The sequence below is a fragment of the Amblyraja radiata genome, chromosome 10, assembly GCF_010909765.2.
Source record: "Amblyraja radiata isolate CabotCenter1 chromosome 10, sAmbRad1.1.pri, whole genome shotgun sequence".
In the NCBI taxonomy this organism is placed as follows: domain Eukaryota; kingdom Metazoa; phylum Chordata; class Chondrichthyes; order Rajiformes; family Rajidae; genus Amblyraja; species Amblyraja radiata.
In genome coordinates, this window is record NC_045965.1 from 53,222,212 (window position 1) to 53,246,120 (window position 23,909).

General features: G+C 45.1%; 2 protein-coding genes across 8 annotated transcripts in view; one reads left to right on the forward strand and one right to left on the reverse strand.

The window, feature by feature from the left end:
- agl (amylo-alpha-1, 6-glucosidase, 4-alpha-glucanotransferase) overlaps positions 1-5,034 on the reverse strand; it is an 88,903-nt gene extending 83,869 nt beyond the window's left edge. The window contains exons 1-2 of one of the 3 annotated variants that reach the window (XM_033028868.1): positions 4,770-5,034; positions 2,624-2,770 (exon numbers count right to left, since the gene is read on the reverse strand). In XM_033028868.1, the coding sequence (XP_032884759.1) occupies positions 2,624-2,705 (82 nt within the window). In that variant the 5' untranslated portion in view covers positions 2,706-2,770; positions 4,770-5,034. Of the gene's footprint in view, positions 1-2,623; positions 2,771-2,857; positions 3,067-3,225; positions 3,242-4,769 lie in introns of those variants that run through there. The other 2 variants (XM_033028870.1, XM_033028869.1) reach the window with 2 other exon arrangements.
- Positions 4,575-23,909, forward strand: part of frrs1 (ferric chelate reductase 1) — a 45,314-nt gene continuing 25,979 nt past the window's right edge. The window contains exons 1-4 of one of the 5 annotated variants that reach the window (XM_033028874.1): positions 4,575-4,772; positions 19,259-19,499; positions 20,956-21,104; positions 23,419-23,513. In XM_033028874.1, coding sequence (XP_032884765.1) covers positions 19,304-19,499; positions 20,956-21,104; positions 23,419-23,513 — 440 coding nt within the window. In that variant the 5' untranslated portion in view covers positions 4,575-4,772; positions 19,259-19,303. Of the gene's footprint in view, positions 4,773-12,072; positions 12,196-12,245; positions 12,416-19,258; positions 19,500-20,955; positions 21,105-23,418; positions 23,514-23,909 lie in introns of those variants that run through there. The other 4 variants (XM_033028871.1, XM_033028872.1, XM_033028873.1 and 1 more) reach the window with 4 other exon arrangements.

Genomic DNA, 23,909 nt, shown 5'->3' on the forward strand with positions numbered 1-23,909 from the left:
AGTAATACAGCACAGAAATAAGCCTTTCAGCCCAACTTGTCCATGCCGACCAAGATGCTCCACCTGCCAGTGTTTGGCCCATATCCCTCTAAACCTTTCCTATCCATGCAGCTGTCCAAATCTCTTTTAAATGTCGTTGTAGTACCTGCCTCAACTACCTCCTCTGGCAGCACACTCCACATACCTTACACCCTCTGTGTGAAAATGCTGTCCCTCAGGTTCCTATTAAATCTTTCCTCTCTCACCTTGAAACTAGGTGAGCTGACGCTGGAAGTTTTTAAATGTACGAAGGTACATTTCCAGGCTGATAAGAGATATATTTTTTTTTAAACTGTGGGGAGATAGAGAAGAAATTGCAAGAGCCCTGGCTGAGATATAGTTGTTAGCCACGGGTGAGGTGCCATAAGACTGGAGAGCAGTTATTGTTGTGCCTTGAATTACTAAAGATGTACTGTAGAACGCATTACGGTGCATCACGGCCCGGTTCGTTAACTCGAACACCCAGGAACATAGGAGATTCCAAAAAGTGGTGGACACTGTCCGGTCCATCACAGGTACTGACCTCCCTACCTTCGAACGATCTACAAGAGGTGCCGTCTCAAACAGACAGTCAGCATTATCAAGGACCCACACCACCCTGGCAATGCTCTCATTTCATCAATCATGTCGATGGACCATAGTGACTTCAGCTGCACCTCAAGCTCCTCTGATTAACGACCTCACCCATAGTCATTCAGGATACAAAAAGCAGACCGGAGTTCCCAACCACAATGTATTTGTTCTCCATAAGGCTGAAGTACCCTGCCATGCTATATTTATTAGATCAATTCACAGTTAGAAAATACACTTAAAACACTATTAAGGATAATAGTGGGCCGAAGGGCTTGTTTCCACGCTGTATCTCAAAATTCTAAATCTCAGCAGATCTGGCAGCATCTCTGGAGAAGATGGATGGGTAACGTTTCAGGTCAGGACCCTACTTCAGATTGAAGGAGACTTGAATCTGAAGAAGGGTCCTGATTAGAAATGTTGCCCATCCAGGTTCTCCAGTGATGCTGCCTGATCCACTGAGTTACTCAATTTGTATGTTTTTCTCATGATTCTGTATGCAGTAGCATATGCTGTTCCTAGAGTCTACCAGAAAGCATAAATTACTTACTACTTTATACATCCTGAACAAAAACATTTAATTCACTGGCTCTTTATTTAAAACTCTGTTTCCTGTGCTCCTTTTAAATTCTTCTGTACTCGGGCTTCTGCACTCCATAATAAATGAAATGGTACAACTAACACATACGCAAGCCAGTGATTAATATATAAAATCCCACCCACTAAACTACAGGGAACTAAAAGAACAAGCAAGTTTTTTTGTGAAAAAGATGAGTGTGGAGTGGAAGAGTGGATTTAGCAGGCAAATGATGAGTGTTGAAAAGGAAAAGAACAATACCCGAGCAAAAGACCGATTTATCAATGTCAGATGCTCTTTGTACCAGGGTGGGGTGGAGGAGGGGCGAGTAAATTAAGGGCTAGAAAGGCACAAAGAAAACGTTTATTAAAAAAAATAGGATCTTGAAGAAGTCACAGAGGACAAAATTCAAGAGGAGCTGGAGAGAGATACTTTCTTGTTTGGAAGCAACGCACCCCAAAGGCACAAACAAGCGTCTTTCTTCTTACTGGGGGTATTACAAAATGTACTACCCTACAGATGACAAGCTCGGGATCACTGCCTTTTATCCATAAAAACACAGAATATATCCTGCCCTTGCTCCCAATTAAGTGCACGATAAAAAATATCAACACGTACTGGCACTTCTTCATTTATGGGTGGTTGAACAGGCAGGACGTGCAATATATTCTGGTCAACTTTCCAAATTGCGTCTATGTTTAACTACAGCAGGCCAGTGAAATTTGGCACTGTTTCAGGTGCAGACACTCATGCTGCAAGCTAAACAAAATTGCAAATTACAAAATTGAAAAGCCATGCCACATCAAATGCAAGGGTTGAGATTAGGAGATCAAGTGTAAAGAGACAGGACAGAAGACAGTATTGATCGAGATTACTTCCTATTTAATAGATCGTAGCCGGAAGAAGTCTTCTGCAAGGTCAAGATTTCCAGTTATTCAGTTTGATAAACCTCAATTTTAGCAGACTGATTCAAGGAGGTGGTTATTGCAACAAGTCATAACACGATGCCACACCTTTTGCTGAAAGCCGCTACATTTTCCACAGCATTGGAGCTATTTATTAGAAGCAAACTATATGAAATGAACGGTGACAGCAGTTTTATTATTGGTCATTGATATTGCTCCCACGTTAGCCAATGCTAAATCTGCGTCCTCGTCTAAAACATACAAAGATACTAAAACAGTGCACTTGCTCACATGCCTGTTCCAAAAGGTTTTTTAAAGTGAAAATGGGTAAAAATTATAGTACAAACCGGAAACAATCAACTCTAACCAAATATCAACGATATTTTTACAGTCAGTCTTAAATAAAAGTCGGCTAATGTACAAGTTCAACTCATTCGGCAGTTATATTTGAGCTTGCAACTTATGGCTGTGCAGGAACAATAGCGATTAAATTAACACTATAAATTAAAAAAAACAATAAATTAACACTAACCTTGTTTGAGCCGAAAAAGCGTTCTTTCAAGCTTGTCATGACGATTTAAGTACAGAATTCGAACTTGGTTACGATCTGGCATGTTTTAATTTTTAACGTGCCTGCTTCTCCACAGCAGAAAATAAATAAGGTAAAATTGGCAATCCCCTAAAAACGTACACAAACGGAGAGTGCATCAAGTGGACGTTTCTCCACCGTCAACATTTAACAATTGCATTATAATAAATTCCATACAGTGTGGACGAAATGGGAACAACAGCAGCAGCGAACGACTGATCTGAAGCAACACCAAACCCAGCAGCAATGCTCAACTGAATTTCCTCCCACAAGATTGTTAGCTTGAGAAATGGGAGCCGGATTTAGCAATAGCCACTGGTTGGTGCAAGCGCAGTAGGTAGCAACGCTGTGACCATCACCACTGAACTAATGGGCTGCATGAGCACTGAGATCAGCACTGCTGTCAGCTTTAGGTGCAACCAACGGCGCCGCAGTTTTATACACATCCACCACAGGCTCTCTCCACCCTCTGACCACTGCAACCTTCCCACACCCTCCGTCTGCCCCCCTTCCCCTCAATCCTACTTTGATCTTTCTGTACCGACCGGATCTCGTACTCAACTCGGGCTGTCTCTCCACTCTGGCCGCCCCACTACCACCTGCTTAGGAAAGTCTTCTGCTTAGGAAAGACACAACATCCTTGAGTAACTCAGCGGGACTCTAACACGTTGTGCATTTTCTTGGTAAACCAGCGCCTGCAGTTAATTGCTTCTACTGTTTCCCGAGTTGTTTACCCTTTGCCACTCTCTTTCACCACTCCTGGGCTCTCTCCACTCTTTGATCTCCACCCACCATATACACCCATCACGCACTCTTTACCCCTTGAATTCCTCACCCTTCATCCCACCACACCCTCGCCGCATAGGTTGTCTCTGTGTGCAGTTTTGGTCTATAAATTTGAGGAAGGACATTCTTGCTATTGAGGGAGTGCAGCGTAGGTTCACAAGGTTAATTCCCGGGATGACGGGACAGTGATATGCTGAGAGACTGGAGCAGCTGGGCTTGTAGACTCTGGAATTTAGAAGGATGAGAGGGCATCTTATTGAAACATATAAGATTATTAAGGGTTTGGACACGCTAGAGGCAGTAAACATGCTCCCGATGTTGGGTGAGTCCAGAACCAGGGGCCACAGTTTAAGAATAAGGTGTAGGCCATTTAGAAAGGAGATGAGGAAACACTTTTTCATACAGAGAGTTGTGAGTCTGTGGAATTCTCTGCCTCAGAGGGCGGTGGAGGCCGGTTCTCTGGATACTTTCAAGAGAGAGCTAGATAGGGCTCTTGAAGATAGAGGAGTCAGGGGATATGGGGAGAAGGCAGAATGGGGTACTGATTGGGGATGATCAGCCATTGAATGGTGGTGGTGCTGGCTTGTAGGGCCGAATGGCCTACTCCTGCACCAATTGCCTATACCCTCTCCCTCCCACCCACCCTACCTTCTGATTAACTCTCCCTCACCCATCCTCACTTCCCGGGTCACCCGATCCCTCCCACCCTTCTGATTACCCCCATCCCTCCCACCCTACCTTCTGATTACCCCCTCCCACCTACCCCACCCACCCTACCTTCTGATTACCCCCCTCCCTCCTACCCCACCCACCCTACCTTCTGATTACCCCCCTCCCACCCCATCCTCTCTACCTTCTGAATCCTTTCCCTCCCTCCCATGCTCTCTACCCTCTGAACTCCCACCCTTTGCTCTCCACCCTCTGAGCGCTCTCTCCATCACACACCCCAAGCTCACTACAGTTTGCCCCCCAATCCCCCCCGCCAGACCCTGCATCGACTTCAAGGGTCTCTCCCTCTGACCCTCACCGCATCTGTGCTCCGTCCACCCCCCCCCCCCAATATTTCTATTGTCCCCCTCATTCCCGGCAGACCTTCGCCTTCACCCTCCCTCCACCGCCTCAGCCCTCAAGGTGACCCACCCGGGCCCAGTGACAGTGAGTGCCCGACCTGGGCCGTAGCCTCCCCCCTCTGAGTCAGGGGATCCCCAAGCAATCCCAGGCCCTCTGAGCCTTCACCTCCCGGGGGAAACTAACTCCTCAGCAACGGGAAAGCGAACTGATGCAAAAAGGAAAATAAACCTACCAGGTACGTTATGTCGAGCCGATCGGAGCCCGTTGCCCCGCACAGGCCTAGTGCAGGACGAGCGCCGCCATGTTTGTGCGGGGCAGACGCAAGGCTCCTCCCAACACCCTGCAGCAATCCTTCATGCACTGCTCACCCAAGCTGTTGCCTTGCCTCTATTCCTAGCTGTTTCCCATTACCCACAACTTGACATCTTTTTGCAGTGAAGTCTTGTGTGTTGGGGGAAAAAATGCAGCTCCCCCCAAACTGTCTGCGGCTCAATCTACTGTGATGTCACTGCTGTAACATCATGACTGTAAACCTCAATTGGTGAAGGTGACATTGACCTGAGGCATTACTGTGCAGAATTACACCGGTACTGCAGCGTGGAAATAATCATAACTGGAGCATTTGCAAGTCGAATCGGTAGTAAGGAAGGCAAATGCAATGCCAGCATTTATTTCAAGAGGACTAGAATACAAAAACAGGGATGTAATGCTGATGCTCTACGAAGCGCTGGTCAGACCGCATTTGGAGTATTGGGAGCAATTTTGGCCTCATATCTGAGGAAGGATGTGCAGGTGCTGGAGAGAGTCCAGAGGAGGTTTACGAGAATGATCCCAGGAATGAGTGGGTTAACATATAATGAGTGTTTGACGGCACTGGGCTTCTACTTGCTGGAGTATAGAAGGATGAGGTGGGACCTCATTGAAACTTACCGGATAGTGAAAGGCCTGGATAGAGTGGATGTGGAGACGATGTTTCCACTAGTGGGTGTTTCTAGGGCCAGATGTCATAGCCTCAGAATTGAAGGACTTTCCTTTAGCAAGATCAATGGATATTTTTAGTTTTAGTTTGGAGATTCAGTGCGTAAACAGGCCTCTTAACCCACGAGTCGCGCCGACCAGCGATCCCCGCACATTAACACTCCTGCACACACTAGGGACAATTTTAGTTTTATACCAAGCCGATTAACCTACAAACCTGTGGGAGGAAACCGAAGATCTCGGAGAAAACCCACGCAGTCACAGGGAGAACATACAAACTCCCTACAGACAGTACGCGTAGACGGGATTGAAACTGGGTCTCTGGGGCTGTAAGCGCTGCAAGGCAGCAACTCTACTTCTGTGCCACCGTGCCACATGATAAGGCAGAGATAGATAAATTCTTGATTAGTACGTGTGTCAGGGGTTATGGGGAGAAGGCATGAGAATGGGGTTAGGAGGGAAAGATAGATCAGCCATGATTGAATGGCTTAGTAGACGATGAGCCAAATGGCCTAATTCTGCTCCTATCGCTTATGAAACTTGTCGCTGAACTCACCCAGAGATCTGTCAGGCTGCAGTTTCCAATTAACACATGTAGATCCTCACCTGACCCCATCACCAAAGTAGGATGGAAATACATAAACTTCTCTGGTGATGATGCACAGCCTCCTGATATTGAATTTGGAGTCCCATGGCCTCAAAATCTCAATCCCAAGCATGCTAGCGCAGGTTTTATGATTGGGTGAAGGCCTGATATGAAAAAAAGCTGCAGATGCTGGACATCTGAAGTAAAGACAGCAAATGTATAGTTTTTTGATTGAAAGATACCGCAAGGAAGCAGGCTCTTTGGCCCACCGAGTCCACACCGACCATTGATCACCCACTCACATTAGTTCTATATTATTTCACTTTTGCATACACTTCTATAAATTTCAAGATGGCGGCGCTGGCTTAACAGCTGTGGCCCACCTGCAGTCCGTCTGTTTTTTTTTCTTTTTGTTCCTTTGTCATGTGTTAGTTAATTTTGTTTTATTAAGTTGTGTATGTGTTTGGGTGGGGTGGGAGAAACATGTTTTGGTCTCTTCCTTCGGGGGATGCGTTTTTTTTTCTGTCGTATTCCCCGTCCCCGTCTGCGCCGAGGCCAAATGGCGGAGTTGGCGGCCTCGGAGCTGTAGCAGCGGCAGCAGCGGCAGAGGCAGCGGAGACCCGACTCGGCCCCGGAACCGTGGCGGCGGCAGCAACAGCAGCGGAGACCCGACTCGGCCCCGGAGCTGTGGCGGCGGCAGCAGCAGCGGAGACCCGATTCGGCCCCGGAGCTGTGGCGGCGGCAGCAACAGCAGCGGAGACCCGACTCGGCCTCGGAGCGGTGGCAGCGGCAGCGACCACCCGCGGAGTTTGAACAAGCCCGTTCGCGGAGCACGGTTGAGCCGCGGGACTTACCATCACCCGGTGGGGTTACAACATCTGGAGCCTGGATCACCTCGGCGCAGAGGGAAAACAAAGAGGGAAGAGACAGAGACTTTAAGATTTTGCCTTCCATCACAGTGAGGAGGTGTTTGGTGAACTCACTGTGATGGATGTTAAATTTGTGTTGATTGTGTGTTTTTGTCATTTTGTATTATATGTATGACTGCAGGGAAACAAAATTTCGTTCAGACCAAAAGGTCTGAATGACAAATAAATAAATTCAATTCAATTCCTATACAGTACGGACAATTTACTGAAGTCAATTAATCTGCAAGCCCCCATGTCTTTGGGATGTGGGAGGAAACCGGAGCACCCCGACCAATGAAGGCAAGGATGCCATATGCCTTCTTTACCACTCTATCCAGTTGTGTTAGTACTTCTATGGAGCTATGGAATTAAAGCGCTTTCTCACGGGGCGACTTGATGCAAGATGTAACCAGAGTGAAGTGGTCGTGGTCTAGCACGATATCACACGATATAACGGGGGGGAGATAAAGTTCCCACGGGTACTCGGCATTTCTGTTATTTGTGCGAGTGACTTGTCCATCTCCCGAGCTTTCCCGTTAAATCTTGAATGAACATTGTGAATCCCCATTCATAAAAGAGAAGGTAATTGCGCAGGAGGGTTAATAATTGACAATCTGCTGCTGCCTGCCCGCTGAGTTAAAAAGTTCCCACGGTCACGATATACAGTGTATCGTGAGTCTTGCGTGTGAACTTTTTAACTCAGCGGGCAGGCAGCAGCAGATTGTCGCTCCCATCAGTTTCACCCCACCTACACCCCTCTGCTTCCCGGCCATGTGTGTGACCCCTTCCCTCCCCTCTTCAGCTTCCCGCCCATTGCACCAGCGCGGGGGCTTTGCACTGTCTTCACGTCGGCGATGCCAGCAGGTCAGTGCCAGTCACCGGAGACGTCAGGACCAATGGGACACCGACCCCCAGGCCCACTGCAAGCACTGAGATCCCAGAGACCCACAGCCAGCAGCAGCGCAGCCCCGTTCCAACTCCATAGGAACACGCTCACCGTAGAGACAGAAGCTGATGGTGTGCAAGGTACGTCTTGTTCTTGGGGTTGCGGATGAGGGGGCGCAGCTCGGGCTGTGACGTCTCCTGCCACCCCCCTGTACAGGAGCTGAGACTGGGACCTGTGGGGTTGTTTGCAGTTGCAGAGGGAGGGGGCAAGGGCAGTACAGTTCACAGTCTCAGCTCCAGTCCAGGGGGGTGGCCGGAGACGTTAGGACCAACGGGACACCGACTGCAAGCACGGAGATCCCAGAGACTCACAGCCAGCAGCAACTCTAGCCCAGCCCCGCTCCAACTCCAGAGGAACCCGGGTTGCGGATGAGGGGGCGCGGATTCCTCTGGAGTTGGAGGGACAGGGAGACACAGCGGCTTTTGAGAATGGTGGGCAATCACTTCCAAAGTTCTGCCCACACAGTCAGTACACCTCTCCTACACTTGTCTCCCGCACTAAGATCATCTCGCAGAGAATGATCCCAGCCTAACAGCATGTTCATTCCAGATTACTCACCTTCTGTCCCCTCTGTCCAGCTTCCGGGTTCACCGTTCGCAGGAGTTCCCACGGTAACCGCAAGAGTTAATACGGATATCGCACTGGCCACTACGTGCATAAAATGTTGCAATCTTCAACCACAAGTGTACAAGTCACTCTTGGAGAAATTCAAACTTGCTTGAATTTTCTCCCGAGTCACCAAGTTACCTTCCCCAAGTCACCAAGTCACGAGTACCTGCCGTTAGCGCCACGGTGGTCCACGAATGCCGTACGGTTATCGCACGGGGTTCCCACGATGTTCAACTCTGGTTAACTCTTGCGTCAAGTCGCCTCGTGAGAAAGCGCTATTAGACCCCAAGATCCCTCTGTAAGGGTCCTGCCATTAACTATTTACGTTCCTCTCACATTGTGAATGATCATCATATATCAAATTGTGCAGAATATATGATATATAACAAGGCTTTGGAAAATCCCAAAGAAGACATTTTCGATATAATCTATTTGTGACAAAGAACATCATAGTCTTTCTGTTCAAGAAGGAACTGCAGATGCTGGAAAATCGAAGGTACACAAAATGCTGAAGAAACTCAGCGGGTGCAGCAGCATCTATGGAGTGAAGGAAATAGGCAACGTCTCGGGCCGAAACGTTTCGGGTCTGAAGAAGGGTTTCGGCCCGAAACGTTGCCTATTTACTTCGCTCCATAGATGCTGCTGCACTCGCTGAGTTTCTCCAGCATTTTGTGTACCTTCATAGTCTTTCTGCATTGTTTTGCAGCATTTGGTTTGTTTTCTCACATTATTTCCTTCTGACACCTCCCCACATCATTCTTGTAAAGTTTGAAAAGCCTGTCTTTTCGCTTGACTGCTTGAAATACAGATCCCCACAGGTGCTCCACATTGCTTTTTGGCTGAAAATCTGATTCCTTAGCCTTGAATCTTGGAAGCAAGTTCACTGTTGTGAATTAGAAAAAGTAGTTGTTCCAATAATGGATGTTGGAATGCCTTAGAGAAACATAGAAAATAGGTGCAGGAGGAGGCCATTCGGCCCTTCGAGCCAGCACCGCCATTCATTGTGATCATGGCTGATCGTCCCCAATCAATAACCCGTGCCTGCCTTCTCCCCATATCCCTTGATTCCACTAGCCCCTAGAGCTCTATCTAACTCTCTCTTAAATCCATCCAGTGACTTGGCCTCCACTGCCCTCTGTGGCAGGGAATTCCACAAATTCACAACTCTCTGGGTGAAAAAGTTTTTTCTCACCTCAGTTTTAAATGGCTTCCCCTTTATTCTAAGACTGTAGCCCCTGGTTCTGGACGCGCCCAACATTGGGAACATTTTTCCTGCATCTAGCTTGTCCAGTCCTTTTATAGTTTTATATGTTTCTCTAAGATCTCCCCTCATCCTTCTAAACTCCAGTGAATACAAGCCTAGTCTTTTCAATCTTTCCTCATATGACAGTCCCGCCACCCCAGGGATCAATCTCGTGAACCTACGCTGCACTGCCTCAATCACAAGGATGTCCTTCCACAAATTCAGAAACCAAAACTGGACACAATACTCCAGATGTGGTCTCACCAGAGCCCTATACAACTGCAGAAGAACCTCTTTACTCCTATACTGAAATCCTCTTGTTATGAAGGCCAACATTCCATTAGCTTTCTTCACTGCCTGCTGTACCTGCACGCCAACTTTCAGTGACTGGTGTACAAGGACGCCCAGGTCTCGCTGCACCTCCCCCTTGCCTAACCTAACCCCATTGAGATAATAATCTGCCCCCCTATTTTTGCCGCCAAAGTGGATAACCTCACATTTATCTATATTATACTGCCTGCCACGTATCTGCCCACTCACTCAACCTATCCAGGTCACCCTGCAACCTCCTACTGCCAACCGCCTCATTCTGTAATTCTCTGCAGATAAACAGTACAGCATGAATCACTGTTCATCAATGTCTAAACCATTCCAAATCCTCACACTTTTTGTTCGATTTTCGAACAAAAGTTACCAACAAAGAGCAGCATTTATTGTACAGCCCTGGAGGTGATGACAATATCAAGTAGGATGGTTTGAGGTCAAATTGGGACTGTGCTTGCTTACTTCCATTCTTTTGAAATGATGCTATATAGCAATGCTAAGCACTTTAGTCCATTTGCAATTTTATCCCAATCCATCCTCCTCTGTTTTGTCCAGGAGTTGACTATCTAAATCAAAGTGGTGATAAAGTTCCAATCAAAAGATTTGCCATAAGTATAAAATCCACTTCCTGGTACTCCCCATTCAGCAGGTCCATGGCAGTTTCTTCATCACCAGGGCTGTAGTTGTTCCAGAAGGCGGTGCACTAGTTCCATCCTACACACTAGGGACAATTTACAGAGGCCAATTAACCTACAAACCTGCACGTCTTTGGACTATGGGAGGAAACCGATGCGGTCACAGGAAGAACGTGCAAACTATGCACAGTCAGCACCCGTAGTCAGGATCGAACCTGGATCTCTGGTGATATGAGGCAGCAACTCTACTGCTGCGCCACTGTGCTGCCAGATCCCGAAAATGGAATTTAAAAAAATGTCTGGAATGGTTAAGAAATTGGCTAAACGACATACAATGTGAAAGCCGTAATGATAATCCATAGTGAAGTACCAAGCCAGGCGTTCCAGCATCCATTATTGGAACCACTGAGTTTTCTAATTCACACTAGCGAGTTTGATTCACAGACTCAAGGCAAAGCAATCAAATGTGCAGCCAAAAATCAAACATTGTAACATTACCTTTGAGGTGGAGCATACCATTTATCCTGTATCTGTACATTGTGGGCGGCTTGATTGTAATCATGTATGATCTTTATATTGACTGGATATCACGCAACAAAGCATTTCACTGTACCCCGGTATATCTCACAATAATAAACGAAACTCTAAACTCTAAATTGCAAGCAGTCAAGTGGAAATGCTGGAAAGATAGCACTTTTTTCATACGTGATTCCACTGTTGGTTCATGGGTCAGATAAAAGTCATTGAAGCATGACGTTGAACTGTGAAAATGAGGTTTGGGAGACAGGTGGAAGACAGGTTTAGATTAGTAGAAACAAGGAACCACAGGTGCTGGTTCACAAAACAAAGACTCCGAGTGCTGGGGGAACTCTGCGGGTCAGGCAGCATCCCTGGAGAACGTGGATAGGTGACGTTTCAGGTCGGGATCCTTCTTCAGACTGATTGTGGGGGTGGGGGGAGAAGAAAGCTAGAAAAGAGGAAGGGCAGAATAAAGCGTGGCAGGTAAAAGATGAAAACAGGCAAAGGGGAGGGGTGGGCTTGATAGGCAGATGGTTGGATGAAAGCTAGAGACAAAAACAAGGTGTTGGGGCAAAAGGAAGATTTACAAATTGTGAAGCTAGAGGAAGGAGGAATGGGGCAGTGGAGAAATAGGTGCAATTACGGGGCGGTTATTAGAGGTTACTAAAATTGGAGAATTCAATTGTCGTTCCATTGGGTTGTAAGCTACCCAGAGAGAATATGTGCTGTTTCTCCAGTTTGCGCCTGGTCTCACTCTGGCGACAGGAGTAACAGGTTACTTTAGGACTGACCTGCTGGTTCAACATTAGTCCCTCCTGTTATATGACGGCCCAGAGCCCCGCCTCAACAGTGAAACTTGATGCCAAGTCTCTCTCTCTCAGGTAAGGGAACGTCAATTCCAAGTCCCCAGGTAAGTGTGAGTGCACTTAAACGTTTTGCGATCTCAGACCGTGAACATGCATTTACCTGTAACATTAATTCGCTGCAAGCCTTTCAGTGATGTGGAATGTACGTGTGGGCGAGGGGGACTCCGGAGAGGAAAAGTGTATGGAAGCGGAGGTGATGATAGTCACCTTGAGGAACCACACTTTGCTCGTTAAAAAAACAAGTTAACATCAGATCGTGTTCAGGTGGAACAACGAGCATTTCAAACGTTACTTTCTCCGGGTTCTTGGTGCTTCATTTTCATTTCCCCGAAGCCTCCAGATTGCAAAGGCAATCCTTCTCATCTACTGGATAATTTATTAAACGTGCCGCTCTCGCATATCAACCCAACCGCGCTGGAAATTCTCAATGTCGCTAGAATACTCCTTCTGAGATATGTCTGGATAGTTCTCAAAACACCGATATAAAAATGAAATAAAAAAAACCCAAGCAGGGCAGACAATATCTGTGAAAAGTTAACTGATCATGTTAAAAAACTGATCATAATCCAGGAACTGTAACACTTTCTGTACTTCAATAGTACTTTATTTGTCACCTGTACCGAGCTACTGTGAAATGCATTTCTGTATACAGTTCAGTACAGTTATCACCATACCATCGCGTAGATACATCTTGGATAAGCACAGTACAAGTGTATATATAGTAGGGGTACAATGAGACAGTAGAAATACAGAGTCTAGTAGCAAAAATAAAGAACTGCAGATGCTTGTTTATACCAAGGATAGACACAATGTGCTAGAGTAGCTCAACAGGTTGTGCGGCATCTCTGGAAAAATGGATGAGTAATGTTTTAGGTTGGGACAATTCTTCATATGGGAGTCACCAGATTTGGCACATTTTCAAGTCCCAGTTGTTATAGTTGCAGAGTTCTTGTGTAACAGCCTTTGTTATTCACTGGCTTCTCACTAGCCGCATACTGACACAGTTCAAGCATTGGCAGTAGACACAAAATGCTGGAGTAATTCAGTGGGTCAGGCAGCATCTCTGGAGAAAAGGAACAGGTGATGTTTCGGGTCGAGACCTTTCTTCAGACTCCAATGACAAAACCATTAAAAAAAATTCAATTTACAGCAAAAACAGGGTCTCAAGCCTGTGCACAACCACTATTGGGAATAGTTTCAAGTTAGCCTGGCCAGGCAATTACCCATATCAACCAAAGCCAGTGCAACTATGTCTTTCTTTAAAGTGATTATTTTTTAATGTTGGTAATATTTGAATAGTTAATCTTGTGGTAAGGGATGAGATGCCTCCTGTTTATGATGAACCGAAGCCAGTGAACGCATTGTGCAGCCCGCCCACCCGACCCACTGAAATAAAATGTATTCCTATTGAATATACAACCGTGGCCGTGCTAATCAGCTAACAAGAACCTGTTCTGATTATGTTGTGTCATTAACAGCAAGGCGCATTATCAAATCCAGCTAATCAGATATTAAACACTGGGAAAATCACCACCCCCTCCCTTGGTTTTGCCTGGTATAATGGAAGATTTAGATTAAAAATAAACAAAACAAGATAAAACACTGAAATGAAAACAGAAGATGCCGGATATAACTCAGCAAGCCGTGCAGCATCTGTAGAGAAATAATTAATTAATGTTTGAGGTCATTGATCTTTGTCAGAACAGAATTATGCCCTGCTACCTGCGCAGTAATTCCACTACTTCCCGAGTCATACAGGATGGAAACAGGCCCATCATCCCTTCTTGCCTACACCGACTAACATGTTGCATCAACACTAGATCCACCTGCCAGCGTTTGGCTCGTATCTCTCTAACCCTATCCAATCCATGTACCTGTTTAAATGCTTCTTAAATGTTGTGATAGTACCTGTCTAAAATACCTCCTCTGGCAACTCATTCCATATACCCATCACCCTTTGTGGAAAAAAGTTACCTCTCAGGTTCCTATTGATTGGTTCCCATCTCATCTTAATCCTATGTCATCTGTACTGATTTTGCCTACTGCAGTCAAGGGACCCAGTGTGCTTACTCGATCTAATCCTCTCACAATTTTGTACATTTCTACAAGATCATCCCTTATTCTCCTGCGCTCCAAGGAATAGTGTCCTAGCCTACTCAACTGCTCCCAATAGCTCAAACCCTTGAATCGAGGCAACATCCTTGTAATGTCCTTGTGAAAAAAAGTTCAGATTTCCAGCTTCTGCAGTTTAGTTTATATTATATCGCGCTGCTGCGACACGACTCCGGTGGATGGTGACACCGGGAGCTCGCGGGTCCCTGGTGGGAGACCGCTTTGCGGGGCACCGCCAACGGCGACTTCTCCTGCCTGAATTGCGGGGTTGGAGGTGACCTGGAGCGGGGCCTTACATCGCCCAGCGCGGCTTAAACAGCCGCGGGACTTGCTAGCGCCCGCCGGTGGCTCCAGTGTCGGGACCCGGAGCAGGGCCTTGCATCGCCTGGCGCGGCTTTAAGCGGCCGCGGGACTTTCTAGCGCCCGCCGGGGGCTTTGACTTTGACTTTGACATCGGGAGAAAAATGGAGTGCAGGGGAGAGACAAGACTTTGCCTTCCATCACAGTGAGGAGGAGATTCGCTGTGATGGATGTTTGTGTGGATTGTGTTGGTGTGTGTCTTGGTTCTTTTCTTGTTGTATGACTGCAGAAACCAAATTCTGTTTGAACTTCATGTGAGGTTCAAATGACAAATAAACGGTATTGTATTGTATATTATATTGTATTATCAGGTCAAATACTGCACTTGGTCAATACTCTGGGACTCTTTGCCATTTTAATTTCCCAAATCTATCAAAAGGAGCAAGCTAGTGGTAAGGAATTGGTAGTGTGTAGACTGAGGAGTTCATTATTTTATTTTTTACAATCCTTTCCTGATATTCTTCTGCAATATAATAGCCCGTTTTTCATGAAACAGAATGCTGGCCATCAATTATGGCATTGTGCCTCCACAGGAGGAATTTGTTCTTTATACTATTGGTATCGATATCACCACTGGCACAGTGTTGTTTGTTATGCATGGAGATTAGAGATGGATTAGTGAGCTGTGACAATCCTCAGATGCAACACTTGTGGAGGGTGTACAGTGACACTTTTCTACTAAAGATCAGATATTCAGTCTCTTAGCATCTAACTTACTTGTGATGACACAGGCGGGCATTAGTCTAGCTCCTAACAAAATGATCCTATCAATTTTCTTCCTGCTCTGTATCTGTAGCCTTCCTACTTTCACTAACATGCTCATCAATCACTTTTATTATTTTGCCACTTACCAACACGAAGGAGTATCTTAAAGTAGCTTAAGTTACTTTGCGATCTTTGTTAAATGAGAGAAAATGTACCTGGCCACAGGGATAATATACAAACTCCAAACACTCAGGAGCCAAGGCCAGCATCAAACACAAACCTCTTGAACTGTGAGGCAGAAGAATCAACTGTTGTGCCACGAGGGTGTTCCAGTGGGCGGCGCGACTCACATCGCAGCGGCCTCTACAGTCCGTCTGTCTTTTTATTATTTTTTGTCTCGTTTGAATGTAGTTTTTTTTTTTTTGTGTATGTGTGTGGGTATGTGTGTGGGGGACGGGGGGTGGGGGAAACTTTAAAAAATCTATCCCCTGCACGGAGAACCCGACCTTTTCTCTGTCGGGTCTCCGTTGTCGTTGGGGCCTAGCACCGTGGAGCGGCCTCCAGCAGGAACGACCTGGGGCTCCAGTCACGGAGCTGCGGACCTACTCACCATCGCGGAGCTGTCCGAGTTCAGAGCGGGAGGAGCGGTGGTGGCGTGCTCCTGCGACCCGACCCCGGGGATTCGGAGGCTTACCGCAGGTCTGGTGGACAGGAACACCGGGAGCCCGCGGGTCCTTGCTGGGAGACCGCTTTTCGGGGCTTCCGCAACGGCGACTTCACCCGCCCGAGTTGCGGGATTGAAGAGTACCTGGAGCGGGGCCTTACATCACCGCCCCGCATGGCTTGGAATGGCTGCGATCAATACAATACAAGTGTGATCAATACAATCTAGCATAACCTCTCTCATTTCCAATTAATTCTCTCCAGAAATATACCTCTGTGCTTGGTTTGTGCTTTTCTTAATGATTCGATCCTGGGTTCACTCCTGACTATGGGTACTGTCTATACGGAGTTTATGCGTTCTCCCTGTGATCACGTGGGCTTTCTCCAGGAACTCCGGTTTCCTCATAGAAACATGGAAAATAGGTGCAGGAGTAGGCCATTCGGCCCTTCGAGCCTGCACCGCCATTCAATATGATCATGGCTCATCATCCAACTCAGTATCCTGTACCTGCCTTCTCTCCATACCTCCTGATCCCTTTAGCCACAAGGGCCACATCTAACTCCCTCTTAAATATAGCCAATGAACTGGCCTCAACTACCTTCTGTGGCAGAGAGTTCCAGAGATTCACCACTCTCTGTGTGAAAAATGTTTTTCTCATCTCGGTCCTAAAGGATTTCCCCTTTATCCTTAAACTGTGACCCCTTGTCCTGGACTTCCCCAACATCGGGAACAATCTTCCTGCATCTAGCCTGTCCAACCCCTTAAGAATTTTGTAAGTTTCTATAAGATCCCCCCTCAACCTTCTAAATTCTAGCGAGTACAAGCCGAAGCTCGAATCCAAAGACACACAGGTTTGTAGTTTAATTGGCTTTGGTAAAATTCATAAATTTTCCCTAATGTATAGAATAGTGCTAATGTCATGGGGTGATCACTGGTCGCCACAGACTCAGTGGGCCAAAGGCCCTGTTTCTGTGCTGTATCTTTAAGGTTTAAAGTATAAAATTACGCAAACCTGTGGCACAACTTGTAGATATCAGTGCATCCATATTGCCAAATATCTTTGTTCCTCGAGCACACCTTCCAAACAATATGCACTTTCTAATTTTCCTACCAATATGTACTAATGTGCATTTATTGGTGTTGAAATTAATTTGCAAATTATTTGCTCATTCTGTAAGTTTATTAGTGTTCCTTGTACTTTGTTGTGGGCTTCCTCAGTACTGACTGCCTCTCACCCCACCCAGTTTAATTTCATCACAAATTTAGAAATTATGATTCTAGAATGCATAATGTGAATGTAAATTGTGAACAGCAGTGGTCTGATCCTTGTGATCCTATAGACGACCTCTATGGGAATAGTTACACTTTGCTCACATTCCCATTTTCTGTCTTGAAGCCAGTTTGCAATCAGTTCTACTATTAGTCCCCTGACTGGAATATCTGATTCTACTCATTAGTCTACTTTATCAAAGTTCTTTGAAAATGTAAATATATTACATTTACAACATCACCATTGTTTAATCCCATGGTTACCTATTCAAAAAAATTCCAGTGAGGTCAGTCAAGCAAGAGTTTCCCTTTGTTAATCTAGGCTAATTATTTATTATTGTATATTTTTGTCTCTGGCTCTTCCATTCTCAAATTTAACAGTGATCTCATTATCTTTTTTTATACCACTCATGTTGACCTGTTTGTGATTCCAAGGGCATGTACTAACTTCTGCTATTCTTCAACTATTCTTCTACTAAATTAGCTATCCTTGACATCCTCTGTTACAACATTTTATTTTATAAAGTATTTGTTAAATATGTGCCCCTCGTATACATTAGATGTTTTTTCAAATTTAATGACATAATCCACCTAGCCCAGGGGCTGTAACATATTTGAGTTTGATGACATTTTTAAATGTGTTCTCCTTTTCCATCTTAAAAGCAGACATTTCATGACTCAAAATCCAGTGCCTGCTTCCCTTGTAAATACCAAAATGAAATACTTTAAAAATATTTCTTGCATCCACTAATTATTAATGATTGTTGATCTTTTAATAGAATTTCCATTCCAATTCCCTTTTTTCATTCGACTCAGTAAAATGCTTTACCGTTTTATCTTGTGTCCTTTGAGAATTGATTTAATTAAAATTGAGTTCATTTAATTATTTTCTGATCCCTTTGTTGCACAATAGCCAGGACAACTCCAATGCTTTGATTCATTTTAATGTAATTGGACCTAATTTAAGCACCTCGGAGGAGTCAATTCAAAATGACAAGTAGTGACAAAATGACAACCTCAAGTAGTGCCATACCCTCTCAATTAATTCAGTTTAGAGATACAGTGCAGAAACAAGCCCTTCGGGCTTACGGACGCACCTACCGAGTCCGCCCTGAGCAGCGATCCTCGCAAACTAACACTGGCCTACATACGCTAGGGGCAATTTACACTTATATCTGGCCAATCAACCTATTAACCTTTAGGTCTTTGGAGTGTGGGAGGAAACTGAAGATCTCGGAGAAACCCATGCGGTCACGGGGAGTACATGCAAACTCAGTACAGACAGAGTCCGTAGTCGGGATCGAACCCGGGTCTCCGGCACTACCAGCGCTGTAGGGCAGTGACTCGATCGCTGTGCCACCAAGCCGCCGCCGAGAATCGTACGTTTTCAGTGTGCCTAGGATGCAGGTTGAAGTTATTGTCGACTGGTTTACAAGATTGATGACATTGTACAGATCAGTATGCGTGCACTGCTATTGTAACTGGAGTAATCTCAAGAACAATTTAAGGATAAATCTGAGGGGATTATGCTTTATGGCAAGGTTCCTGATATCTACCTTGGTGTGGAGGAGAGAGGGTTGCAACAGTACCTGATAGTCACATACCGCACTGAAATTACACTTGTGCAGAAGTTCCCAAAATTGATTTGCTGTGACCCTCTACAGTGGCATTTTAAATCCCACTTCCACTCCCATTGCTCTCATCAAACACGTTGAATAATTTGTATTTATATTTGAAACTCTGCCTATCTTCTAATTTTACCCGCTCCTTGAACTCCTCATGGTCTCCATTTGAAACCTAATAACTGGTGTAAGCAAGTCTTTGGATCAATATATAACTCATTAACTTCTGACTCACAAACGCAACAAGGTTGACACCAGGAATAAATCAGTTATTTGTTAATTAGGCCAAATTAGTTTTAATTAAGAGATTCTTAATTATTACTGACAGTGTAAATGTTACTATTTTCTTGCTAAAATCGTTTTTGTTCTCAACAGAAATTAACACCAATTAACACAATTCTCATCTGATTCCACACTAGTATGGGACTGCACATTCGTGTTCTGCTTGCTGTGCTTTGCATCTTTGTGGAATCTATTGCTGCCTATGGAAATGGTCAAGTGACTGTGGCTTGTGACTCCATGATCCCAAGGCATGGGAGCATTATTCAGAAATCACCGAGTCCTGCCATTATAACAGTGGACAAAAACGTGATCAACGCTAGTGATCAGATAAGAGGTACAGGTTTAACAGCTTAAACAGCCTTGTGATACATATTTATGTTACAATTAGGTATTCTTTTCAATTTTGATTTTTTTTTTCAGATGTAAAGTAAAATATATCAGAGTATACATTCTTATGTGTGGTGTAAAAAATATTCAGAATACTCTTTCTAGTTTCCAGTTTGCTTTCATAGTTCAAAAGTTACAGAGCGGAATTAAACCATTCGGCCCATCAAGAAGTCTACTCTGCCATTTAATCATGGCTGATCTATCTTTCCCACTCAACCCCAGTCTCCTGCCTTCTCCCCATAACCCCTAACACCTGTAATAATCAATTGTTCTACATACTGCTGTGGGAATGAATATACAGCAAAGAAATAGGTAATTTGACTCAACTGATTTATGGCACCATTTGTGCTCCATGAGCCCAAATATACGTTTTTTCTTATTGATTTTGCTTTCCACGACATTCGAAAAACTGACGTGACAGCTTATTTCAGCTTTTGAAATGGTCATCTTTAATAATAGTGACTGTTTGTATGCTAATGGCACATGTATTTCTCGCATGTACCAAAGTGCAATTCTTTTTTACAGTTCAGTACAAGTATCACTATACCTAAGCACTCATATACATCTTAGATAAGCATCTCAGATACAGTACAAGTGTATAGCAGTAGTACATTGAGATAGTATAGAGTCGACAGTTTTGGCCCCATTTTCATGTTGCAGTTTATATGTGCAGGATTCTCGACCTGACCATGAAGTCGGTTGTCCTGGCGGCGTTGTGGGGTCGGCTTGGTAAAGTGTTGCCATGGTGTCCTCTGCTGCTGTAGGCCGCTTCCAGTCATTGCGCCCGGTCTCTTGGAGCAGCGCCCGGTCCAGCCTAGCCCCAGGGGGGGTTGCAGGGTCCCCACCATCGATACAGTGCGCCTAGACTGTGGAACAGCATCCCTCTCCTCATCAGAACTGCCCCCTCCATCAACTCCTTTAAGTCGAGGCTCAAAACCTATTTCTACTCCCTGCCATTTTTTAGGCCCTTTGAGGGAGCGCTTTAAACAGTTTATGTATGTAATGTTTAGGTCCGTGTACCATTGTATGTAGCACATTAGTACCTGCACTGATGTATAGACTTTGGTCAACGTGAGTTGTTTTTAAATGTGCTCTTCAAATAAAATTGACTGACTGACTCTCCCGCAACTTGTCTGCTTACCAGCCCTCCACCCGGGTCCCCAGTGGGTGAGTCCCCGGTCCCTGGCGGGCGGACCGGGTCCCCACCCCCATTATACCCTCAGCCCTGCAAATGTGTTCCTTTCACACCCTTACCCTACTCCATTTTTGACACCTCAGGCTGTGCATTGCAGACCATGTGCTGTGTAAGGTGTTTGCAGGTACCATCACAACATTTAAGAAACATTCATCTCTCTGTGGACTCTGTGCTTTCCTACTCTGAATCTGTTTTCTCTTGCTTTCAGTCACCCTCACTGTGAGACAGTCTGGAACGTCATTCCAAGGTTTTTTTCTACAAGCACGAGATGCTGCTGACCTGAATGTTGGACCACTTGGAACCTTTACTTTAATTGACGACAAGAGCACCCAGCTCCTGACTTGTGCGGATGTAAAAGTGCGTATGCCAATTCGTGAATTTTAAAGATGGTACCGAAGTTACAGGATCAGAAAACAATGTTTTGTTTTTGATTCGAGGCAGGTTGTAGTTGTCAATGGCAGGGTCATCATTTGTTCCTCATCCCCATAAGTTCTTAAACTGCAGATCAGATATTATCAATCATATCACTGAAGTTCTGGATTTGTATTTTCCTCTTGCAAAAATCTTTTGTGAACCGGATGGGTTTTTTTGAAATCAGATTCCATTAGTTTTGTGCAACCTCCGGATATTTACCCGGGTTATTGAAAATAAACCTGGTGGGATTTGAACATATCACTCTGGATCATTGCATCTGGCTTGCTAGTTCATAACCTCTATGCCATTACTCAAATTCTAGTGCACATCCTCATATGTTAATCCAGCGGCTCATTGCACGATTTACAGACAGTTTGCACAGACAAATAAAAAGGCAAAAAAGGAAGAAATTAACTTGCATAAGATAGACACAAAATGCTGGAGTAACTCAGCGGGACAGGCAAATCTTTGGAGAGCAGGAATGGATGACGTTTCTGGTCAAGACCCTTCTCGACCCGAAACGTCACCCATTCCTCCTCTCCAGAAATGCTGCCTGTCCCGCTGAGTTACTCCAGCTTTCTGTGTCTATCTTCGGTTTAAACCAGCATCTGCAGTTCCTTCCTACACAATTCACTTGCATAGCTCTTTAAGCAAAGTGTGCTTTTAAAATGAATTGACCCGGAGTCATGTAATTTTGCACATATTTCCAGATACCTCTGTGCCTGCTGTGATATTTGTCTCTTCAATTATTTTGTTTTTGCTTTTCTCTTTTCTTTTTGATGTAAGCTTCCCCCAAATGATATCAGCATTTGTATAACGTAGAAGTTATCCAATACAAAAAATGACACTTCCCACTGGTTTGCAGAACAACCAGCTTTTACTAAGCACTTGAAATTGTGGCATTAAATGGTCAATTCTCAAACTGCATTATTTTTTAACTTGCATTTCAGGGCATGCGAAACCTTACATTTAATTGCCCTTGAACTAAGTGACTAGCAAGGCTATTTTAGAGGACATTTAAAACCGAGCCACTTTGGTGGGCTTGGAGTCACATACAGGTCCAGATTGGGTAAGGAGGACTGATTTCCTTCCCTGGAGGTTATTAGGTTTCTACAGCAATCCGATAATTGGGTGTGCATCTTCATGATGGGATTTTGAACTTGACCCTCTGGGTCACAAGAGCAGTAACTTAACAAGTGCAGCCGTCACTGAGACTTAGGAGTTGCTACAACCTTGCATGAGTGCTCTGATGGTTTTAGTCATGCAGATCATGGTCAGTGTTGTGGGAACCCTCAGCTTCCCAGTCTCGGGATCATTCCAGGCTTCTGCTGATGATCTTTGCCACGTTTTACAGTTAGCTTCTCACTGCTGCTAACTGTAATGACGCAATACTCGTCAGCTTGGGGGAGCAGATAGAAGTGGCACAGTCATTTGTCTGATTTGGAGGCTCCCCTAAATTGGGGCATTCAATGTTTAGGCACTTGTAGAGATATCCCTATCTGTACCCTGCCAGGAGCATTCGCTGGGTGGCACAGTGGTGCAGCGGTAGAGTTGCTATCTTCTAGTGTCAGAGACCCCGGTTTGATCCTGATTATGAGTGCTGTCTGGGTAGGGTTTGTACATTCTCCCCATGACCACATGGGGTTTCCGGTTTCCTCCCACATTCCAATGACGTACAGGTTTGTAGGTTAATTGGCTTCAGTGAAAATTGTAAATTGTCCCTTATGTGTAGGATAGTGTTAGTGTATGGGGATCGCTGGTCGGCGTGGGCTGAAGGGCCTTTTCCGAGCTGTATCTCTAAACTAAAATAAGCCTGTAGCCCCAGTGAAAGATAAAAAATACTGCAGATGTTCAAGAGCTATGATGAAAGGCCATTGATTTAGTCTTTAGAGATACAGGTCGTTTGTCCCACCGAGTCTGCGTCGACCAGCGATCACTACACTAACCTACACACACTGGGTACAATATTACAACTTACCAAAGCAAATTCACCTACAAACCTATATGTCATTGGAGTGTGGGAGGAAACGTGAGCTTCTGGAGAAAACCTAAGCAGTCACAGGGAGAACGTGCAAACTCCGAACAGACAGCACCCAAAGTCCGGATCGAACCGGGGTCTCTGGCGCTGTAAAGCAGCAACTCTACCGTTGCACCACTGACTCAAAAATGATGTGAGAACAATTTCTAAGTCAAGTATTTTGATGTAGCTAGTTTATTTAACATACAGCTTATGGTGACCAATGTCTCTCTTCCATAGGACTCAGCAGTCAGTCACACAAGCTCATCAGGAAAACACACAGTTGAGGTGCTTTGGAAGCCACCCAGTCCAAAACCAGATCACATCCAATTCTTGTAAGCATGGCAGTACAATTTGCAAATAATATTCACTGAATAAATTAAACTGTAATTATTCTCTATAACTTGTCACATTATTCAGAGTGAGCATTTGTTGCATGAACAAGACATAAGGTGACAGTACTAAAGGTGTGGGTGCAACGTCCAATGCTTAAACGTTGAATAGCTTCGGTTTAGGCACATGAAGAGAGAGGTCCTCAAACATTTTATTTGCTCAGGGCCTTGCTGTAAAATACATATGATTATAAGAAATGTTTAAGAAAGAACTGCAGATCGAAGGTAGACAAAAAAGCTGGAGAAGCTCAGCGGGCGAGGCAGCATCTAGATGCAACCTCACCTGCTGAGTTTCTCCAGCTTTTTGTCCACCTGTGATTATAAGAATGTGGATGGTAG